The sequence below is a fragment of the Tetrahymena thermophila genome, assembly GCF_000189635.1.
Source record: "Tetrahymena thermophila SB210 genomic scaffold scf_8254460, whole genome shotgun sequence".
NCBI classification, from domain to species: domain Eukaryota; phylum Ciliophora; class Oligohymenophorea; order Hymenostomatida; family Tetrahymenidae; genus Tetrahymena; species Tetrahymena thermophila.
Genome location: NW_002476237.1, coordinates 1 through 23,287, shown reverse-complemented (window position 1 = coordinate 23,287; position 23,287 = coordinate 1). Strand labels below are relative to the sequence as shown.

Here is a 23,287-nt window from a genome sequence, read left to right as displayed (position 1 = left end):
AATTAAAATTTTTTTAATTTTTATTATTTTATTTTATATTTTCTCATTTTCAATTTGAAAATATCTATTTATTGCACACAAATTTGATACAGCCTTTTATATAAGTAAAATAAATAATACTTTTTGGCTTAAAATAAAAAATAACTTAAAATATAACAAAGAATTAACTTTGAATACAAATAAATAAATTATATCAATTTTTTCTTAATTTAAATGATTTTTCTTTTAGGGTTTAAACGAAATTTTCTAAGCTTACCAAATTTTTGGAATCCATATCAAAAATATCAAATATAAAATGAATTTCTTGGTTTGTAAGACGATGATCTATAATTCTAATTAAATCTCTAAACTCTCTTCTATTTAAATGCTTATCGAAATCCACATCAAATTTTTGAAAAATGTTTTATTCGTTTAAATTATTTTCTATTATAACTCTTTTCAATTCAGTAATAACCCTTAAAGCCTTTTCACCTGAAAAATCAAATTATCCCACATCACTCTATAAACCATATGTCATTACTTTTACAAACTCTTAAAAATCAATATTTTAGTCATTATTGCTGTCAAACTTCCTGAATATTACTAGAATCTCATAATCTTTTAATCCGTTTGCTACTTATTTAAGCATTTTTGTAAACTCTTGCAAATCTAGTGTCCCACCTTTATTTTCATCATATTTTTCAAATATTTCAAATAAATTCATTTTATTAGCCTTAATGATTTCCTTTAGATCAGTTATTATCTATTTTTTATAAATTAAAAATGAATTTTTATATCAAAAACTATTCGATTTACATGTGCAGCCTTGTCAGTTAGATCAGAAAAATCGTATTCAAGGAAAAATTTAGTAAATTCATGAATACTCAAAGAACCGTCACCATTTTCATCAATTTATTTGAACAAATAATCTGTATCGACCGAGGTTAATCTTTAATCTATTTTACATATAAGGGAGTGAAATTCATCTAGGTTGAGAGATTTTTTATTTTTTGCAAACTCTCCAAATTACTGTTTAATGTCAAGATTTTTAATTTAAACAAGCTCTTAGATATCTCTAATAATTCGTTTAGCTCTTTCGTCCAATCTGATATTAGGATCTTAAGCTGGCCCTAAAGCTTTTTTTGTTAAAGGATGCTCAAATAGTTTACTCCAGTCTATTCTACTTTCCTCTTCTACTTGTAAACATTAACTTAAGAAATCTTTGCTTTCCTAAGATATTGGCTTATCGTAAGGGAATCTTAATGGAAGTAATTCTATATTAGTAATGAATGAGTTCAAGTCTCTAGCAGGCCATGGTCTATTTAAAATTTTTTAATTTTTATAAAAAGTATTCATAAATTTTTGTCAATATAACTGATTAATTTAAAACATTCTAATAGATAAAGTAAATAATTTTAAATTAATTAGTTCTCAAAAATATTTAATTACGTTTTACCAAATAGCATTAAATAATACATCATCCCAATTGACCATATATCTGACTTTGAAGAATACTCTTTACTTCTTAAAAGCTAAGGTGCCATAAACAAAGGTGTTCCTACACATTCTTTTAAAAGTTATTAGGATTTAATATCAACTCCAGTAGCAAATCCAAAGTCACTAACTTTATAAAATCCGTCTTTTATTAAAATATTTGCTGGTTTTATATCTCTATGAATATAACCTTACTCAACCATTTTTTTAAATCCAAGAAGTAATTGGCACAATATATTGATTGCTTCTTATTCATTTAGTGATCCGCCTTTGCTTTTTAATAAATTATTCAAATCCCCTTCAGGGCATAGCTCCAAAATAATAACTGTCTACTCATTTTCTTCTTGCAATCCTAATAATTTCACTATGTAGGGTGAATCAAGTTTTTTCATGACATTTATTTCTTCATCAAGCTAAATTTTTGCTTATTCATTTTTGAAATGTTGCATTTAAAGCACTTTTACTGCAACTTATTCTCCTGTTTCAATATTTTTTCCTTTGAAGACTGAACCAAAAGCCCCTTTGCCTAAAAAGTCTTACTCAGACCATTAATAATTACCTACTTTTTTTTAATTACTGCCACTAGACATAAGGATATTATTCCCTCCTTATTATTGTTCAATAAAACCTTTGATTGACTGTATTAAATTTGTACTATATTTAATATAATTAAATCTTATATTAAATATTTATTTATTGCTAAAAACGTTATCTAAATTTTTGCTAAATTTATTTGTAAGCAGACAAAATCATTTTACAATAATTAGATTTTTATTAACTGCTTTAATTTACTAAATAATTTAAATTGCTAAAACCATATAATATGATATAAAAAACGAACCTTAACAATACAAGTTAATAATTTAATTAATATAATTTCATTAGCAATAAAATTATGAATTAATAGTAATAAATATACTTTTAAAAACTTTTAGATAAAATAAATCCTATTTAAACTTGTTTGAATTATTTAAATATTTTGGAATATTATATATCAAATTATAATAAGGATAATTTTACACTCATTTTTTCTATTATAATATCATTAGATTTTTATAATCACAAGAAATTTTTATAAAAGAATTTAAAATTAAACATATTTTTCTAAATATAAATTCAAATAGTTTAAATGACCAAGCTAGCATTTTTAATATAACATAATTAATGAGCCTTAAAAATTTTTATGATTTAAAAATATATTATCTACATTTGAATAGTAAGAATAGATAAATTAAGATAAGATCTCCTATGAATATTTATTACTTAAGTTCTTATCTAAGATTTCGCTAAATTTAACTTGATATAAACACCTTTTGAAGGTCTTTCAGAAGATTAATAATAGTGAATAAAAATTAAAAAATCAAGTTATGAGATTTTTTTAATTTTTTATTAGCAAATTTGTAAGAAAATTAAGAAATACTTTAAAATGTAAGAAGAAATATTATCAAAAATAGGATGATTTAATCAGACAAAAATTAAAAATCGTTGGTAGAATAAATACATAGGAATTTGAAGCAAAAATAATATTAAAAAGTTAAGGTATCTGATAGAAAGACTAATGAAATAGAGCATTTAGTATAATTCAGGTATTATGAAATCAATAGATTAATTAAAATGGAAGTGTAAAACAAAGAGTTCATTAAATAAAGAAAAAAAAATATTAACTTAAGCAAAATCTAAATATTTCTAAATGCACAAAGAAAAAAAAATAATCAACATTAACTAAAAAAAGAAGGGTCCACAATAATTATAAATTACTAACAAAAATTAAAGAGAAAGAAACAAAATATTAAATTTGGATACAAAGGTCATACATTGATTATTATTATTATTATTGATTGATTGATCTAATTGATTTTTAGAAGGGCTTGAGATGATTAATTAAGAATACAAAAATATCAATGCTTTTGATAATAATTTAATTTTGATAAGAATTGTAAGTGCGAAATTTAAAAAGCTCAAAATGGCTCGAAAGGAAAATTAGATCATGATGAACGACAGCATTCAATTAACTCTTTCGAAGTCTCAGTTTGAAGAATAACTGCTTCAGATTAGGTAAAAAATAGAGAGTTAATAATTTCCTCGCCATTGCGTAGTAGCAGCTTTTGAACAACTCAAACTTTAAGCTAAGACTCTTTTAACCCGTCGCCTAAATAACAATAACAATTACAGCAATTAATAAACTCAAAATTAAGTAGGATCTTCCAGTTCAAGCAACTAGTGCTAATTGGATGTAGATTCCCATTTATTCAAGTTGTTTTAAGAAATTTCGTAACAAGTTAGCGCAATTTAACAATAGATACCTTACCAAACATGCAATCCCACTAATTAAAATGCATAATAATCTTCTAAGTAGGTATGCAACAATAATTCTGCAAGTTTTAATTTATTTTCGAATAACATTTGGGAGGGAGATAAGCATTCCTTTGATTCAGGAAGCACGGTCTCCTATTTCCATGATGAAGCTAAAGCTGAGACAGGGGATGAACATCTTTTTCATGGATTTTTTGAAGATGAGCATAACTCCGACAGCTATAACCAAAAATTAAATACCAGCGGAAGTAATTCATATAGTAATAATTACAACTAAATCTATAGCATTGATTTGGCTAATTAAAATAACAATCGCACAAATAAACAGTTTCCTATCATCAACTAATTCAGTGCCAGTTAATAAAACAGTTTATGGGGAGATATCCTTAATGAATAAAGATAGATTGGCAATAACAGTGAAGTTATTGCTAAAAATAATATCATTTCTACTTTTGCAAATAATGTTGAAAATATATGTCAAAATAATGGTTCAGCTGGCTACTAAAGCAAAGACAGAAGTCCCATTAATAACTTTGGAGATGCATCAGCAGAAGAATTCTTTGATGAAGATGATGACGAAGAATAAAATGATTAATAAATGCCTCCAATAGGCACAAAAACTTATTCTTCAAATTCTTTGAAAGGAATTATTACAACTAATAACGCAGTTTCTTCCTCAATTACAAACATTAAAAAAGGAAAAAAAGCGAATCTAATGCACAATTTAAAAAATTAACTTAAAAAAACAAACTGTTGTAACTTCGATACTAATGACGATGAGGACGAAGACGAAGAAGAGTATGAAGAATACCAAGAATACTTTCACTAAGGAGATACAGGGAATAATAATGGTGAGAAATTGAATCACTAGGGTAATGACAAGATGTTTTAAGTTCAAAAAATAGAAGAAAATTAGAAAAGCTCAAAAGCCAACAACAATGTAAATGAACACTCTAACTTTTTAGAAAGCCCAACAAGAAATAATCCAAATTCAGCCAATTAATTTGATCCAAAATTATTTGATTCACTCAATCAAAAGATAAGTTTCTCTAGCGTTGGAGGAGGGGGTTTTAATTATGAAGATTTAAAAAATGATGGAGTAGAAAAATTAGAATAAGAAGACAATTTTGGAGCAAAATTAACTGGTAGTGGATAAGGCATCCGTTAATTTTAATTTTAATAGAATTCTTTATCGAATTACACTCCAGATTAAAAAAATATCTCTTAAACAGGCTAGTTTAATACTTAATCATAATTAAATTAACTACAAACGAACCTCAACTCAGAGCTCTAAAATTATATCTAGTGTGAAGAAAATTAGAAGCTGGAAAAAAATGATTCAGAAGAAAAAGGGCTTTAATAAGATGAAGAATTCATCAATGAGAGTGATTATGATGAATATGATGAAGAAGATGAAACTTATAATTCTAATTTAGATGTTGTTGGCTAAAGGGAAAGTTTTTAGGAGGGAGAGAAGCTTAATTTCATGGCAAGCTAGCGCATTCACTATTACAAAACAGAGGATTTTAATGAGATTTTGAACGAGCGTAGTCCATCTTTTGAACAACACTGCGAAAATGTGCGCAATATTATCATGACTATGTCAAATAACTACGGAGGTTTGATAATGTTTGGGCTAGGAAAGAATAAGCTAGTCCAAGGAATAACTCTTAGTTAAAAAGAAAAGTAAGACTTTATAAAATTTATGACAAACATAAAAAATAGTATCCATAATTCTAAGCAGTTATTTTGTAAGGTGTCTTACTTTCCCATCTATCGTTTAAATTCACAACCTTAACCTTTAAACACAAATAACTCAAATTAAAAAGAAAATTTGTAGTCTCCCTTTAATTAGCAATAAAATATTAAGCCATAAGCCCCCACCACTAATACAACTACTCATTTTAAGCTATTTGATTAAGCTCCCCCAGCTGATTTCTCTTTATTTAGTGAAAACCCCAATAGTAGCAGTAATAATTATCCTCCTCTTCTTCTCTTTGATTCTGATAGTCAAAATGAGCAAGATATTCTTTTTACTCCATTTTACTCATCAATAGACCCTAAAAAGAATATATATGCATCAAACGCAGGCACTAATTTTTATTACGGCGGCTAAAATGATATTAATAATAAACCTGGTTCAAATGCAGAGTCTTCATTTTAATAGAGCTGGAACTTTTAAACATCAAATTGGTCTCTTGAAACAAGCTAAAATAGCAAAAGAAAGTGCTCTGGAGATACTAAGCAATGGATTCCCGATAAATATATTATTAGAGTGTTTGTAGATTAAGGTTAAAAACTTGATGCAACATATGTTTATATAAAAAACAAAGAAATCACTAGTGCTATTTATGACAAAAAGCTAAAAATTTTCAAACCTATTTACGGGGAGCCTTTACTCAATAAGATACTTTCTAAAGCTTAGAATCCTAGCATTCAGGCATAAAAGCTGAATCTAGCTGAACCAGATAAAGAAGGCTTGTAAGCAAGTTGCCCATTTGCTTAGTAATAACAGTTGTAAGCATAGCAATAGTAATAGCAAGCAGCAAATTATCAAAACAGTAGTTTAGAAAAACCTTTCAACTTACTTTCTACTTACATTAGCAATAATTAAATGCAATCAAAAGTTCCATAATAAATTAATTTGGCATCTCCTATAAACCCTCCAGGTTTAAGTGTAAAGTGCACCAAAGAATCTAACTTAAACGAAGAATGTTCCTCTATTGTTAGTGAAACTTTTAAGGTTGAAGAATGCTAAAAAGAATTAAACAACTCTAACAGCCCTCCCTTAACTTAAGAATACATCAAACAAAAGAGAGGATTAAAAATTTTGAACGATTCTAAAAAGAGATAAATAAAAGAAAAAAATTAGAAAAAAAGTTAGTAAAATCTTTCTAGTAAATCAAATTCAAGAGAAAGCTATTCAAATTTATCAGATGATAGTAAAATAATTCCTATTGTTAAGTATAATTTAATAGAATTTATAGGTTTTGAACATTCTGATAATGCTAAAGCTTTTAGAGATTAAATAGAAAGACAAATAGGAGCTTGCTAAGTTGAGTGTGGTATTGCAAAATATGATACTTTATTTTTTAAGGTTAATGATTCCTTTTCTTCTAACCAATAAAATAAAGATTAAGCTGATATCTTGATTAAACAAAACTCTCAAAAGCAATAACAATTAAGCAAAAAATCTAATTAATACAATAATGCTATGTTTGGAGGTAATGGAAACAATAATATCAACCTTAGCACCAATACCGGATTTCTTAATAATAACATATATGGTGTAAACAACCTCAACAATAATTTAGAAAACGCTATCTTTGTAAACAACAACAACTCATCTAATCTCTCTTATGTAGAAAAGCAATATGAGTGGATGGAGAAGCTCTACAGCTACCTAATAACAGGAGATTATTGGAAATAACTAATCTAAAAAGAGAGAATTTTCAAAAAACTTGTAATTGATGGAACAGACTATTATACTGAGGAGAGCAACCAATGGCTATGCTTCTAAAATGTGAAAAACAAAAACAATTTTACTTCTCAAATAACTCAGTTACTATAGAAAAATGTACTTGAAAGAGTAAATTTATATCACCAACATGTATTTGTTATAAATAAATACAAAGAATTTGAAAAGTTTAGTTCTTCCAACAAACAATTCTAGCAGTGTTTCCTTTCAGATATTATCAAGAAAGGATTTTCAAGTTCAAATATCATAGTTAAAAGTTTAAAGAATTCTCATAGAGGTTAAGATTCATTTAAACAGCTACTAAATAACTTTAAGTTTTAAATCACTCAACAAGGCTCTAACTTCTTTGTATGCCAATTCTAATCTCCCTTAGATTCATTTTTAGCTATGGAAAGGTTAATCAACCACCGTAAATAAAAATTCATAATCGATCTTTTCACTTCAAATGCTTTGGATGCAGTAATTGAACTGTAAGATAATTGTTATAACCCTTAACAACAATAGCAACAACCACAACAATAACAAGAATCATCATAACCAAAAACATAGTGAAAACTAAAAGCATTAGTTGAATCCTATATAATTAAATATTATAATTAAAGAAAATAGATTTATTTTTATTCATTAAACACAAAAAAAAAAACATAAAAAAAAACTATAATTTCATAAAAAATTTGTAAGTAAAAATTATATTATGTTATATCTAAACTCATCAATTAATAGTTTAATTATAATATTATATTTATAAAATGTAACCAAAAAAAAACAAAACTTAGTTAAACATTTAAAAAATGATTCTATTTTCCAAAATAAATCTCATTATAATTATAAATATAAATGTTTTTTTTTTCCATATCTTTAGTTATAAGTCTTAGAATTCTGTATAATCTATTTAATATATATAAATAATAATCTATTTCCGAATTATTCTGTTTATGTAAAATAAAAACCAAATAAAATAAAACTTTTACAATAGCAGGTTAATTTAATAAAAAATAAATTGTTTTCTCCTAACAAAGTGAAGTGATAATATTTAATTTTCAGAAAATTAAGTTATAAAAATTAAATTAAAGAATATATGTGTAAAAGTTTAAAATTTATTAATTAAAAACTATATATAATAAAATAGATTTAAAATTAAATTAAAAATTGAGATTCTTAAGATTTTTAAATACTTTTGTTTAAAATATATGTCAACTTAGCATTTTATATACATGTTATTTTCATTTTAATATTTGTTTTTAATCAAAATAAGTAATAAAGTGCATCTTAAATTAATAAATATTATCTAAAATTTTAAATTACATTTATAAATTAAGTTGATTTAGGAATTTGAATAGTCATGTATGCTTTATAAAATTTATTTAAAAAAAGCATTCAAGATAACTTAAAAAATTAATGTTTTTTAATTACCAAAAAAATTAATCTTCTACTTTTCAAATTTAATAATTTTTAAAATATTGCTGTTTCTTAAATTTAGTTATATTAATTTCTAAAAGTTATTTATACTTTAAAAATAATTACAATTTTACGTAAGTAAGTAAGCAAGTCAGAGTCTTTCTGTTAAGAAAAAGAAAATTTATCGATTATAAGCAAGACAAATAATATTTTGATCTACAAATAAATTAATTAAAAAAGAATAGCGTAGGAAATAAATAATAAGTATGCAAAATTATAGAAAAAGCAATTTTAAAAACCTAACTTTAGTAGTTATCTTAATAATAGCTTAAATTTAGGCATAAGACTTCAATTATATAAATAAAGGCTCTGATTGGACTGGCACTTGTTTATCAGGTAGTCTTTAATCCCCTATTGATATTTCAGATGTTTAAGGATCATGCGATAATACAGTAAAATATATTAACAAATTTATATTTAATATATGTTTCAACTATAAATAATTAAATTTGTTTCTAAAAAACAAAAATCTTCAAGCTACAATCAAATAAAATTAATTTATTTTATAAAACTTAAAGCTTTTATTTGAACATATTTGAATTTTATCTAAAGATTTTCAAATATAAATGAATTATTGCAATTAAATTTAATTAAATAGATGAATTTGACAATGTAACTCTCAAATTAGAATTTAAGTACTCAGATATTAAAGTCTTAAGTTTTGAGCAGTACAGCTCCTGCTAATTAATATTGGAGTTACTTGTATGCCAGTAATTTGGATGGTGTTATTAGTGGTTATTAATCTAACTATTTTAGTATTCACTCTCCTGCAGAGAATTACTTAAATGGAAGTTAAGCTGATGTTGAATTACAAATATTGCATACTATAAATCCAAATTTCGCCTAGACAGCTCCAAGCTCAAGTACTGAACCTATCACATAATATGCAATTGTTTCAATTATGTTTTCTGTTAGTGATTCATCTACAAGTACATTTTTTTCATCATATGATCCTACTAAGGCTAGTGCTTAAGCAGCTAGTGCTCCATAAATAAGTTTAAATATGACTTAAGCTTTAAGTTCTCTGGACTTAACATCCTCTTATTATCTATATTAAGGATCTCTCACAATACCTCCCTGCACAGAAAGTGTAAATTGGTATGTCTATTCAGCAGTGTAGCCTATAACTTCAGCTCAACTTTCAAATATTAGTATTTTCTTTAAGGGAGATTTATAATTTGCTAAAGGAGCTGGAAACAACAGGCCTTTGTAATCTGTTAATGGAAGAACCATTAAAAAAGGAAATATATAATGCGAAGAATAATTTATTCACTTTTTTAGTTTCTTCGTCATTTATACTTTTCTTAATTTCTTTGTATGCAAAATGTTATGAGAGTGAGTTTATAATTAAAATGTTAAACATGAAAAAATAACAAACTTTTTAAATAATGTATCGAGTGTATAGACAAAATTTTTATTTTACTTTTGTTTTACAATAATTTGAATTACTTTATTTATTTATTTCTTTCTTTACTATTGTGTGTTAAAAAACGGTAATTTTTTTTATTTTAAACTAAATAAAATTATTTCCAAATTTAAGAACTATTTTAATAGTTTTTTAATTTAAATAATTTTCAATTTTACAATAACTAAATAAATCAAAATAAAATAATGAATTACTTAATAAACAAATTAAAACTAGATTTTTTTTGTTTGGTATTTTTTCGAATTAATTTTGTCATTTCTTATTTTCTTTTCTTCACTTATTTAAGCAAATTAATAGTTTTAAACAATTAATTAATTTGTGGTTTTATCAATTTATAGAAAAAATTAAAAAAATATTTTATAACAATTTATTTAATCAAATAGTTAAGGAATTTGAGTTATTAAAATTGTTTTTCATAAATCTCTCCTAATTAAATATACTGAAACATATCTAAACTAGGCTAGGCTACAATGTACCAAGAAGTTTTATTAGTTTTGATTGCATAAACTTATGAGGTATAAATTTTACTTCAAAAATTATAAAATTATTATTTATTGCTTTAATATTTTTGGGCTCTTTTTTTTGTTTATTTTGGTAAATTCCACAAATCTTAATTATTTTGGGTGTCAGTTTAATATGAATTAGAATGATTTAATTAATATTCAATGAATTATTTATTTTTAGATTATCTTTTGATACAACTGAATTGATAGAGTACTAGGATAATATAGGTAGTGTTTCAATAGTTCTATTATATTAAATAAATCATTTAGTCCTATTGATTAATATTTTAAATTTATAAAGAGGGGTAGAGAGAGACTTTATATTTTTCATTTTTTTTCTCTCATTAATATCTCAAATTATAAAAATATATTCGGAGTCAAGAATTTAATAAAGTGGTTACAAAATTAATTAAATTTAATATTAAAATTAATTTAAGTTTGAAAGAAAATAAGCCTTTTTAATATTTAAATATGTTTCATATTATGATAGATAAACATTAAATTTCTTTAAATAAAATCAATTTATTATTTGCAAAATCTATTTATTTATTTAATAATTGGTATATAAAATATTAATAATTAAAAGCAAAAAATTCAAAATATAAAAAAAAGGAATGGGGATTGATCTTTGCTAAAATGAAGTGACTCTATTTGTTGTTGGACTTCTAATTATGAAAAAAATTAATGAAGAAAACAATTTGGTTTATTATCTTTACATAATGTGTAAGAAATTTATTTTTTATTTATAGATGAAGCTAAATGATGGAAAATTGAAGAAAAATTTCTAATTTATTTAGAAATAAGTAACCAAATATATTAATGAGCGGCTTTAAATTTGTTTTTAGCAATATTATTATAATTTTTATTAAGTAAAATTTATTTGCCACATATTTTAGAGCATCATATGAATCTAATAACATTTATTTAAAAAATAATCTATTTACATTAAGACTTAATAAGATATTTGGATCGAAATGAAATTCAAACATATCTGAAAATGTATAGAAGATGTCTATATCTTCTTACTTAAATACTAAAAATAATTAAAAACATATTTTAAGGATGTATTTAATTGTTGAATTGGTAGAATTTTTTATAAATTATAATAAATTTAGCTTATTTATCCTAAAAGATAAGATATAAAAACACTAAATATATAATAAAAATTAATCATAAACATCATCTCAATTATTATGAAAATTTAGTTCTTTTAATTATTAAAAGCACTCAAAATTAATTATTATCTTCTCATTTTAAGTGTGCAAATTAATGATAAATATTTGTACAAAAAGTAACAAGTAATAAATATTACACTCTACTTTTTATCTAATTTTTAGAAAAAAGATAATTTATAAAAATTAGAAGATAAGAAATGAAGTCCATGTTTAAAAAGATAGATATATTTGGTACTAGCGTTTAGTTGAGCTTTTAGCATGACACACATCATAAGACATGCTGTGGAAGTATTTTCACTTTATTTTTAGTTGCTATATTCGCTGTTGCTTTTTGGATAGAGGCTCAAGATGTTATTTATAAAAATAATCCAAACATTAATTTTAATACAAATGCTATTTAGTCTCCGATATTAAATCTGGCTGAGGGTTAATTACCTATTGCATTTGGCTTACGAACTAAAAGTAATTTACAGTACATAAAATCTGATTTAAGTACTTCTTTTAATGCATAAGTGTCTATTAAGAGTACTTATTCGAATGCTCATAATATTAACGAACAAAATATACCAGTAAGTTTTGTTGAATGCAGCACTTTATTCTAAGACTCAAGCAAAGATAATTTTTCACTTTAATAAAAATTTTTTTTAGATTATATTTAGCTTAACATGTAATATGAAAATTTGTACTGTATTTAGTTCGATAAAAATAATTCTTATGCTAGTAATTTCTTATTGCAAAGTTAAGCAGATAATAAGAGTGTTTTTACTATTGAAGTTCTGAATTGTATCTCTACTAATTGTATTGATAAATAGTACTAACTTAGTTAACTCAATTTGGATACTATATTCCTCGATCATAATTAAAATTTTTCAGATTTTGAAAAACCTTTGCTATAAACTGTTTCAGTGTAATCTCATTCGTTTATATCTGGTTACTAAAAGTAAGTGTCTCTCTATTTTTAATACACAGAAATAGAAACTTAAGATAATTTATTTTTTAATGGAGTTACTTAGTTAGATTAAGCATTAACTAACACAAATAAAATTCTTGACATAGAAGAAATAGACTAAAGCAGACAGGTTTTACTAACAGTTCAATTTTAATTAGAAGAAAAAGCATCTTAGTATAGAAGATAATATACTAAACTGTCTGCTGTCGTTGCTGAAATAGGTGGTTTAGCAAAAGCTCTTATATATATTTTTGGTATGGTTGTTACCCCTTTTGCTAAGATTAACTTTTAAACATCGTTAATGAATGAAATATTTTGCTTTGAAGACGATGAAGAATTAGAAAAATAAAAGTCTGAATCTGAAGAATAATAAATTATCTAGCAGCCTGACTTAGCTTCACCAGTACTTTCGAACAAACATAAAAATAGATAGAATGATCCAAAAAATTATATTGCTCCTTTTAATAGCCAAATACCATAAATATTTGGATAAAAAAGAGACTCTGGAGGATAGATAATCATTCCTAATTCTTAGATCCATAGATTATAATCTCTGAACCCTTCAATAAATGACATGAAATAATAACTGGGATTTGCTTAATTAGCATCGAATTAAATTATAAAACAAGAAAATAATAACTCAGTTCATGATTTTAAAAAGATGTTGGGGTTTAATTTTATGGGAATTAAAAGGTCTTCGCTAAAAAAATAGACTGTAAATACTCAAGAATTACCGAATGAAACAACATAATCTGCTTCAATCAATAAAATCAGAAAAAGTGATCTTCCAGGATTACCAGCTGAATTTGAAACACCATATAAATTAAACGGAAGCAATAATCTTATAAGCTCTAATAGGCAGATTTAAACGGAGAACATTAACGAGATTTAATAAAATAAAAAAGAAAATTTCGAAAATGAAACAATTTAGAACAATATAAATAATGAAGAAGCTATTGAAAATTAAGAAATTAAATTTAACTTTAACAATATTTAAATTAATACAAACAATGATGAAGATTAAATAGAAAACTAAAAAAATAAATTTAATTGCAGTACTCTTACTTAAAAAGGAAATTTAAATAATTTTACATAGTAAATAAATTATAACTAGATAGTCACTCATACAGAAAATAATGAAAATAATATCAATAATATTGGTTAAAGAGATGTAAAAACTAACTAAGCTCCTTTAATTAATTTATAAAATGTCAATTAAGATTTGAACAATTCTACCTTACCTTAAGAGTAAAGTCCTATTAAAAAATAATCAATATCTAAAAAGATGAAGAGAAATTTTACTGCTGATTAAAATTACATTTCTTCTTTACTTCATGTTTACCAAGAAAACTAAGATCCGGACTCAGCAAAATTGAAAAAAAGAAAATCGCTGAGAAAGTAAGGAGATTGGTTTTTCAAGAAAATATTTACACCAAAAACAGGTGGTTTAATTTTTAAAGCCTATGAATATATCTTATACTTCTTACCGTTTGGTAAAATAAAAAAGAAAAGATAATAGTTACGATACACGTTAGACAAAATAAATGATAGATTGGATGCTGTATTTATAATCAATAAGTTAATAGAAATAGATAAGTTAAAGATGTTAATTTTAAATGAAAACTAGCTCAAGTTATTTGATTACATGCCAAAGCCAGTTATAAACAATAAAACTTAGTATCAGCATCAACTAAAAACCTAACAAGAATTACAGCTAGAAAATATGAACATGAGTACTTAAAAAGGACTTTCCCTTAAATTAAAACCAACCAATTAACCAGAAGAGAGTAAATTCAAATCAACTTGGAGTATATTAGACTCAGGTAATTAATTAATTAATGCTTCTTTATTTAATTTCTTTTTCATATTAAGTTTTTATAATTTTTACACCCACAAAATATTTATTGATCATGAATAAAGAGTTTTAAAATATTAAAGAAATACTTATTTTTTTTAATTAATATTTTTATATATTAAAAATCTATTGTTTTAATTACCAAATGATGATCATGTGATGTTCCAACTAAACAATTTATATTTTTAAATATTAATTAAAGAAAAATAAACAGTAAAAAATTATTTTGCAAAGATCAATAAGAAATAATTCTAAAAAATTTCATATTTAATTTACAATGTTTCTTTGATTTTTAGAAGTATTTTCAAAAAAGATTATTAATTTGGTTTTCATTTTTAAATGGTTTTTGAAGCTTTACTAAAGATTATCAACATAATAAATAAAATTTAGTATTAATAAAATGTCTTTTAAATATATTTATAATATAATATTTTTGTTTTGAAAGTAAATTTATTAACTATTTTAATTATATAATCTCAAATTAGAAAAGACAACTTTGATGAAAGCCCATGAAGCCTATTTGGCTTTTAACAAAATAAAGGATGACTCAAAAGATATCTCTGAAATAGATGAAAAGCTGCTGAGTATGCTGGATCCTTAAATATTGAGCTACTTCGAAAAAACAAGATAGTAAAAGTATTATTTAAGGATGAATGAGAATTCTCCTGCAAATGGAGGATTTCGTAATCTTGCAGATTAAAATAATAATTTTTAAACTGTCAGTAATCAATACATTTAACAGCCAATAGAAAATTTGTAAAAAGATGCATCTATTTAAAATATTTAACAAGCATCAAATGACAATTTAGAGTAAGTTTCTAAAGTGAAATCAAATTTGAAAATTGAATAAAATAAAAGCCTTTTTAGGATTTCTCAAGACAACTTAGTAGAAGAATCCAGATTAAATAATGTATCAAAACCTACTTTATATGAGATAAGTCCTGAAAAGAACTCGATGTTGAACGAAAGCATTGAAATAGCTCATGAGTCTTATTTATAAAATAAAACAGTTTTCACAGAATTCATGCCAACAAAGAATATAAATTGATAAATTCTTAAAGAATACAACTTACACCTAATTAATTAATTGAAAGAAATTTGTGTTGACTATAATTAATTCTTTTACTAAATTAAATTGATTCAGTAATTTAGACATGTTATCTAAAATTGATGGACATTCCATTTTTATATACAAAATCAATTATTTACTCTTCATTTAATTTTTTAATGCAACTTTATAGGCTTAAAGAATAAATCATTTTTATATATAAAATATAATTTCACTAAAAACAACTATTTAATTTATATTTTAATTAAGAACCTTTTTTAATATGGATAAATAAATTTTGCTTTATTTTATTTGGTAGCTTTCTTGATTACTTTATTTTGTTTTTTCTTATTCGTTTTATTATCAGGTTTTATCAATCTGTTTCTTAATTTAGTTTATTAAAGGTATGCTTTTTGAATAAAAAAATATCATTTTATTTGAAAAACATTTTATTTTAGCATATATTTTATAACTCTGCAGATCTCTATAATTTTTTAATGTATTTCCTAGCTGTATTTGTTTATACTTAATCAATTTATTTGAGCTAAGATTTACTTACTAATGCTTTTGTGCTAATAATTTTCTATTTATCTCTGTTCTATATATAATTTTTTTCTTTTACAAAGAGCTATGAAAATGTAGTGTAATTTAAGATTCCATTCAAGTATATTTGGAATAGTTATTGTATTACAAATATCACTCAAATTAAGCAAAAGTGATATTTGTAATATTCGCATATATTCTTTCGTTTTTACTTATTTTTAGGGAGCATAAGCAAAATATTAACAAATAAATAAATAAATAAACAAATACATTTGGCTAAAACATTTAATTTAAGATCATCTCATTCCTCAATTTTGTATTGCAAGACTATACTGCAATGCTGCAATTGTTTTTGAATTCAAATTATTTCTGTTTCCCTACTTACAGATTTCTTTTTTAGATAAAGTAGAAATGATTTTATCAGAATCACATATTCCGTTTTATTTGTTAGGATCTTAGTATAAACTTATTTTGAATATAATTAAATTTATCAATAGAAACGGGTAGGATTTTTTTAATTCAAAAGTGGGTAATTAATTATCTAAAATGCGCTTTCTATTACTAAAATAAAGATAAAAAATATTTAAATCATTCTTTTAGCTCCAAAGATAATTAGTTTAGTTGCAGTATTTAAAATTTTAAACTTTATTTTAAACCAAATTTTGAAAATATTTTTTTTTGTTTTTTCATTTGTGCAAGAAGATTTATCGATAAGCATATTGCTTCTTTCAGTAAATTTAGAAATAATTTTGAAGCTGCTACTTAGCAAATATATAATTTTCTTTTCAATTTAATTAGGGATAAATGTGTATAAATTTCTGGTACTCCTTATTCCTTTTTCAAGAGAATTGTTTGGAAAATTCATGTGTCAAATCTGTATAGAAAGTTTTGAAAGAATAAAATCATTTTATTAATACGTTCATCAGTTTATTGGGAAATAGAGTTAAATAAAAGCGAAGAATTGAAATTGACTATCTGAAAACTTGAGATCTAAGAATGTATCTTTTAAGTTTATTAGACATTTCTATGGCCAAAATAAATGGTTTGTTATTTTAATCAATAAATTATGCCTTAACAAGTCTATTGAAAGCTAAAGAATATGACGCTATATGGATGGAAAAAGTGGGTAATCTTCTGCAAAATAAAATTTAGGAGTCCAGAAACCTCAAAGAGTTAATTAAATAAAATCAGTACATTTATATTATTATTTATACAGATAATCATTTATTTCATTTTTTTTAAGTAATTTCAAGGACTTTTTATTTATATACAGACGATACTGAGAAGAATGGGACATTTTAAAATTTTTTCTAAATTGCCCAAAGTCTCACAACAACATGTTACATTTACAATATAAATAATTATTTACATTCTTAATTTAATATTTTAAAATTTAATTTATCCTCTTTTTGCATATAAGCCAAGTTAATAAAACTTATCTATGTCAAATATATTTTGTCCTTCTTCCCAACACAAAATTATGATATTCCTTAACGCTAAATTTACCAAAACAGATCGCACTTGATTATTCACAGCATGGAAATAGTGTAAAAAATTATGTTTTAAACTTCTTGCTTTTTTGCTAGGAATATTATTTGTTTTATGTTAGACATATTATATTAACCATATTTATTAAACAAAATTTTGTTTACTTTTATCAGAAATGAAAAAATTTTCCTCAAAGACAATAAAAAATGAACAGCGAATTTTTAATATCTGTATTATATTGCTTAAATTATTTGTGTTTTATTTTGCATAGAATATTAATGTATTAATAAATTCTATCAAATATAAATGTTATAAATCTATTTGCAATTTTTTGAAAAAAATTCAAAGGTAGTAATCAATTAAGATTTCGATAAATACTCCAGTATCATCAATAAAGAATTTATATCATGCGACTTTTTGATTCTAAGGATCTTTTTTTATTGTAATTGATTTTCTTAATGAGCTTTCCGACCGATTATTGATATTTTAAATACTTACAATAAGCAAGCATTCCTTTAATACAAAAGTTATCAATTTTAAAATTAATTTAAATAAATATGCCTATGAGGATTCAAAATCAGTAGAAATTATTTAATTTAGAGGAATCAACAAAATTTAACTCCGCCTCAGATAGCTCCATTCCATGGTTCATAACTCTGCATGTGAAATTAACATGAAAAAAATATAAATAAAGAATTTTTCTCTTGATTGTGATAGGAAATTTCTAATAAATTATTAATTAAGTTTACTAAAAAGTTATTTAGTAATTAATTGAAATTTCTTCACACTTAACAATTTTTTAATTTTCTGTACATTGGTTAAATTATACCATCATTGATTGATCGTCTTTTCATCTACCAGCCTATCTATTTTTAAGATAATATAGAGTAAAATATTGCATGTAAAAAATACATAAAATCAAAATCAAATTAAAAAATAAAGCAACCTCTTTGATTGATTAATATAAAAAGAGTAAATAGAACTATAATTAGCTTTTTATGAAGATAATAACTTAAAGAGAATTCGACTCTTATACAATACATATAAATAATAAAGACATATTTAATTTAAATATATAGAGATTATAGGTTGAAGAATTTTAGTTTTATATTTGTTTTATGGTTGTTGATTATAATATATTTATAGCTCAAAAATATTTATCTAAAGATATTTATTTTTGTTAATTGATAAGAATGAGTTTCACTCTCATTCAAGCAAGCAAGCTAGCAAATAAACATGCAAGTAAACAAGCAAGCATGAAAGAAAGAAAGTAATGCTCTTTTGTTTGTATACTTAGTTAATTTTAATTAATTTCATTGCAGAATAGAATAAGAGTTAAGCTCATATTGAGATTCTTTGTATTTTTTAATGGAAAAATGAATGATAAATTCTTTTAAGAATAACAGTGCAAGATTGAAAATAATAAATGATCATGTTTAGTTAGTTAGCTTTTTTTTTTTTTTCTTCTTAGAATAAATTCATTCAAATCATTTAATTAACTCAGAATAATTTAAGACAATTTTTTAATGAAGAGTTTGTCGGAAATGAAATTATTATAAATAAGTTTTTTAGAAGAGTATAGATTGATAGATAGTAAAGAGAGTTAAGTAGTTCTGAAAAGATGCATGCATTCATGCACGCAGACTTTTCAGGGATATTTGTGTCAGTTATTCAGATTTTTCAATTATCTTCGATCTTTTCATTTGATTATTCTTTAGAGTCGTCATTACTATTGTTACCATCCTTTTATTTCTTTCCTTCTTTAAGCTTTTTGGCTTTGACAACAACTTTTTCAATAATGAGAGGTCTAATTTCATTGATATCAATATCGTCCTTACGGTGGATAGATTTTCCACTTTCGTAATTAAGTTATTTGGGGAATATAACGATAAAAACCCAGCCATTACGGAAGTGGCTAGTAACTTCCTTAATCTATATTTTGTCAAATGTTATTTAGCCTTGTTATAAATCCTTTTCAGTGAATCCCTTCAATATTTTATTACCAGAAGTGTTGGTATCAATGAATTTTGGGGGATTTTCAGAGGTGTATATTGAAATATTGAGAGGAATACGATTGTTATTAGAAACGGCATTATCGTCTCTGTCTACCAAGCTGACATTAATGTTGAAATTTCTTTCTCTATAGAGGGGTTATTCAAGAGGATTGTTCAAGATAAGCTTGTACTTGTAGTCAGATTCTTTCTTCTTGAAAAGGTATTAAATTAATCCTTAAGGTGAAATAGGACCGCCCAATGAGCAGGTATCGCTTGAAGCAGCAATTTAAGTATATATAGGCTAGCAAGTGACTTCTGCTGGTTAATCAGTTTTCTAATTTTGGACAATATTCCTTTTTTTAAATAAGTAAAGGTTAGTAAATTGTAATCAAAATTGTTTAAAAATGTATGGGTGTAGCGTTTTAAAAATGCTTCAATTTCAGCTGATTCATTTTTATATGTTAAAAAATTCACACCCTGGCATCTAATTCGCTATCAATATTAGCTGTTTTAGATGCTAAATTGAGCTTAGGGTTGATATTTTTGGAGTAGACATACTTCAAAAGATTTTGTCTTTCCATTTGCTTTGAATGATAAATAATGCCAGCTTAATGCGAATAATATTTTGAAAGGGATGGATAAGTGAAAAATCCAATCAGTTTTTATTAATTTAAGAGAAAATAGTAAATTCAACCTAACTATTCCCAAAATTAATTAATTAAAGGAATAGTAAAAAAGGAAATTCAACTGGGGAATTTTATTTTTCTAGAAATTGTTCATATTTTGAAAGACAAAGAAGTAAATTGCTATGAAATTTCATTTATATTTTTCATGAATTTTTCATATTTTTTTTTTCATTTTGCTAATTAAAGTTTTTGTATAAAATAAGAAAGCCAACATTTTTTGATTTTTGCAAATTTAAGTATTTTTCTCATAAAACTCTAGTAAAAATTAATTATTCAAAGTTATCAAATTATATCCCATAAATTGTTTAATAAGTAAGAGAATTTAAAATATTACTTTAATTGTTTGACTTCATCGAACAATAAATTGATTGTTTAAGCTTGCATGTTGCTCTTTTCTTACAATTCAGTTAACATTTTGCTTTGGAAAGCGAACATACCCATAACTCTAGCTTACATATCTTTCAAAAGAGTTTCTAAATTATTTGAAACAGTAGGTAATCCATTATTAGAAGCCTAGAAAGGTGAAGGCTTGATAAGGAAAGAGCTGTTTTGGATAGAATTGTTGTTTTATTGAGTTTAGTTAGCAGCAACAGCGGAAGTATTTGCAATTCCATAGTTAACAGGCTTGATGGGTTAGAATTAATTGAGTAAAGGAAGCAAATTCTATTAGAATTAGAAGTTGGAATTATCAACATTTTCAGCAACCATACTGTTGAGATTGTTAACATTTTCGTTTTGTTCAGCTATTTATTTTTTAAAAAATATTTATTAGAATATGTTATTTTCAATTTTAAAATATTTTCACTCAATTTTGAATATAAATTGTTTGTTTAATTAGAATCATTTTTTTGATTGTCGTTTGATTTAGCCAAGTAAATTAATTAAAAATTTTTTTTACTTGTAAAAAAAACAAATAAAAATAAAAATGATTCCAATTCATAAATTCCCTTAAAAAGAGAACAAATAAAATTTTTAAAAGAATAATGCTTACCTTATTGAATAAAGTCATTTTCGCGCTTCACTTTTTTTACAATAGGATTGATAATTTCGGTCTTTTGGCTAAGTAACTTCTTAGTTTAATCAAGGACCTAGAAGGCATCTTGATTAAGGAATTGAGGATTAAACAATTAGTTGAATGGCATTTAGTTACCAATATGGCTGCATTAGCCATTTTCACATCTACATCTAGCGTCTAAGAGGCACATTTTCAATGATTTTCAATAAAATAATTGTAGTAATAGGAGTACTTGGATATTTATGAGTTTAAATTATTTAGGTTGAATGGATCAAATAAATGATATTTGATGACTAAGAATATTTCTAAGCTTTTTCTTAAATTATTTGGGTTTTTGGATATCAATTATTTTTTTGATTGAATTATTAATTATAAACTTAATTCTTCAGAAATGTGATTTCTTTAAAGCTCTTTTCTTTTGATTAATTTGATGTATTAAATAATTCTTTCAAAAATTCATGATAAAATTCTTAAAATAACACAAGAAAATCAAAGGATATCAAAATTTAGCCGATTCGCTGTTTATTTTTTAATCACCCTACCCCATTCAAAATTTTCATAACTAAAAAAATAAATCAAAGAGCCTTCTTAACCTTTTTGAATTAATTTCTGATTCTTCTCTCATCTTAAATATTAATTATCTAACTCTTTTAAACTACTTTTAAGAGAAACTTATTAATATATAAATAGGTAGCTAGCAATCTGAATAATATTTCAAAACTAAAATGCTATTTCATTTTAATATATAATCTCATTAATTTTTTTAATTTTTCTTCTACTACAAATTAATAAAAATTTCCTAACAATTTTCTCTATTCTTACTCAGCTATTTGGGTAACTTCTTAAGTTTTTTCTACATAAGTAAAAAGTAAGTCTGAAAAATCAATCACCTTACTTCTAAGTTATAAAAAAAATAATTTTGCTGGTTCATCAAATGTTTCAGAAAAACGACCAACTACCAATCATCTTGAAGAAACTTAATACTTTTAAATACTAATTATAGCCTTACAAATTAAATTATTATAATACTATCAATTCTAATTTATTTTAAAAAATTCTTTTTATAACAAAGTACATTTCAATTTTAAATACAGTTGATAAAATGATTGATGCTTAATTTTTCTTACTTACTTTATTTTTAATAAATTTCAATAATCTTAGTTAGATTCTAAAGAATATATCCTCACACTGCTTAAAAAACAATTAATTTGTAATTTTTCTTCTAGCACACTACAAATACCTTATCAATACATACATAATAGCTTTATTTTATTGTATAGTTAAAGTTAAATTTTATTAGTTTATTTTATTATGATCAGACAGATATCTTACCACTTACCAACTTCTTACTGCAACTTGAGTTACTTTTGGATTTCATTTTTATTCATTTTATTTATTATGGTCAAGTAGTTAATAATTTAAGATATTGCTTATTAGTTCTAATTACCTTTTCTTTGAAAATATTTCTTCTGATAGTAGAATATTTTAATTTTTACTATATTTTATAAATTTCAAAGCTTTTTGATAATTTGAAAAATATTTTTATTCAAAAAGAGTCGAAATTATTTCCTATATTTTACTAAATGAGAATATCCTTTATTCATAATATATTTCCCTAATAGAAAATTTAAAATTTAATTATTTTTTATTAATAAATGTAGCAAAAGATAAGATGAAATAAATAAATTATTCTTTTTTTATTTAGTTAAATTAAAATTTTTTACCTTTTTATGTGAAGTTAATATTTTATTTAGCAAAGTAAAGCAGATTAAATATTTACTTCAAAAAATTGGTAATATTAAATTACTTTTAAGTCATTATTAAAATTTTCATTATTTTTAGGGGGGTTGGGGTTGGGGTTGGGGTTGGGGTTGGGGTTGGGG

At 24.0% G+C, this 23,287-nt stretch overlaps 8 protein-coding genes across 8 annotated transcripts; 5 read left to right on the top strand and 3 right to left on the bottom strand. All coding sequences in view use genetic code 6, as the record gives it.

Moving 5' to 3' along the window:
* Window positions 1–193: 193 nt before the first annotated feature.
* On the bottom strand, window positions 194–2,063 carry TTHERM_00353490 (Serine/Threonine kinase domain protein; the record flags this gene model as incomplete). The annotated part of the gene is made up of 3 exons (XM_001023105.3): window positions 194–742; window positions 796–1,297; window positions 1,429–2,063. 3 exons carry the CDS (start codon window positions 2,061–2,063, stop codon window positions 194–196), a joined length of 1,686 nt encoding a protein of 561 aa, XP_001023105.3.
* A 1,373-nt stretch (window positions 2,064–3,436) lies between these two features.
* On the top strand, window positions 3,437–7,816 carry TTHERM_00353500 (hypothetical protein; the record flags this gene model as incomplete). Its single annotated transcript, XM_001023106.1, has 1 exon — window positions 3,437–7,816. One exon carries the CDS (start codon window positions 3,437–3,439, stop codon window positions 7,814–7,816), a length of 4,380 nt encoding a protein of 1,459 aa, XP_001023106.1.
* Window positions 7,817–8,928: 1,112 nt separating this feature from the next.
* On the top strand, window positions 8,929–10,055 carry TTHERM_00353510 (eukaryotic-type carbonate dehydratase; the record flags this gene model as incomplete). Its single annotated transcript, XM_001023107.3, has 2 exons — window positions 8,929–9,114; window positions 9,321–10,055. 2 exons carry the CDS (start codon window positions 8,929–8,931, stop codon window positions 10,053–10,055), a joined length of 921 nt encoding a protein of 306 aa, XP_001023107.1.
* A 1,968-nt stretch (window positions 10,056–12,023) lies between these two features.
* On the top strand, window positions 12,024–15,678 carry TTHERM_00353530 (transmembrane protein, putative; the record flags this gene model as incomplete). The annotated part of the gene is made up of 2 exons (XM_001023109.2): window positions 12,024–14,598; window positions 15,116–15,678. The coding sequence occupies 2 exons, from the start codon at window positions 12,024–12,026 to the stop codon at window positions 15,676–15,678; spliced, it is 3,138 nt and encodes a 1,045-aa protein (XP_001023109.2).
* Window positions 15,679–15,800: 122 nt separating this feature from the next.
* On the top strand, window positions 15,801–16,397 carry TTHERM_000353529 (transmembrane protein, putative; the record flags this gene model as incomplete). The annotated part of the gene is made up of 1 exon (XM_012799514.1): window positions 15,801–16,397. One exon carries the CDS (start codon window positions 15,801–15,803, stop codon window positions 16,395–16,397), a length of 597 nt encoding a protein of 198 aa, XP_012654968.1.
* Window positions 16,398–16,529: 132 nt separating this feature from the next.
* TTHERM_00353540 (hypothetical protein) lies at window positions 16,530–17,086 on the bottom strand (the record flags this gene model as incomplete). The annotated part of the gene is made up of 2 exons (XM_001023110.1): window positions 16,530–16,776; window positions 16,866–17,086. 2 exons carry the CDS (start codon window positions 17,084–17,086, stop codon window positions 16,530–16,532), a joined length of 468 nt encoding a protein of 155 aa, XP_001023110.1.
* Window positions 17,087–17,320: 234 nt separating this feature from the next.
* On the top strand, window positions 17,321–17,919 carry TTHERM_000353539 (hypothetical protein; the record flags this gene model as incomplete). Its single annotated transcript, XM_012799513.1, has 2 exons — window positions 17,321–17,411; window positions 17,465–17,919. 2 exons carry the CDS (start codon window positions 17,321–17,323, stop codon window positions 17,917–17,919), a joined length of 546 nt encoding a protein of 181 aa, XP_012654967.1.
* Window positions 17,920–19,389: 1,470 nt separating this feature from the next.
* On the bottom strand, window positions 19,390–21,594 carry TTHERM_00353560 (hypothetical protein; the record flags this gene model as incomplete). The annotated part of the gene is made up of 3 exons (XM_001023112.2): window positions 19,390–20,056; window positions 20,724–21,132; window positions 21,381–21,594. The coding sequence occupies 3 exons, from the start codon at window positions 21,592–21,594 to the stop codon at window positions 19,390–19,392; spliced, it is 1,290 nt and encodes a 429-aa protein (XP_001023112.2).
* Window positions 21,595–23,287: the final 1,693 nt, after the last annotated feature.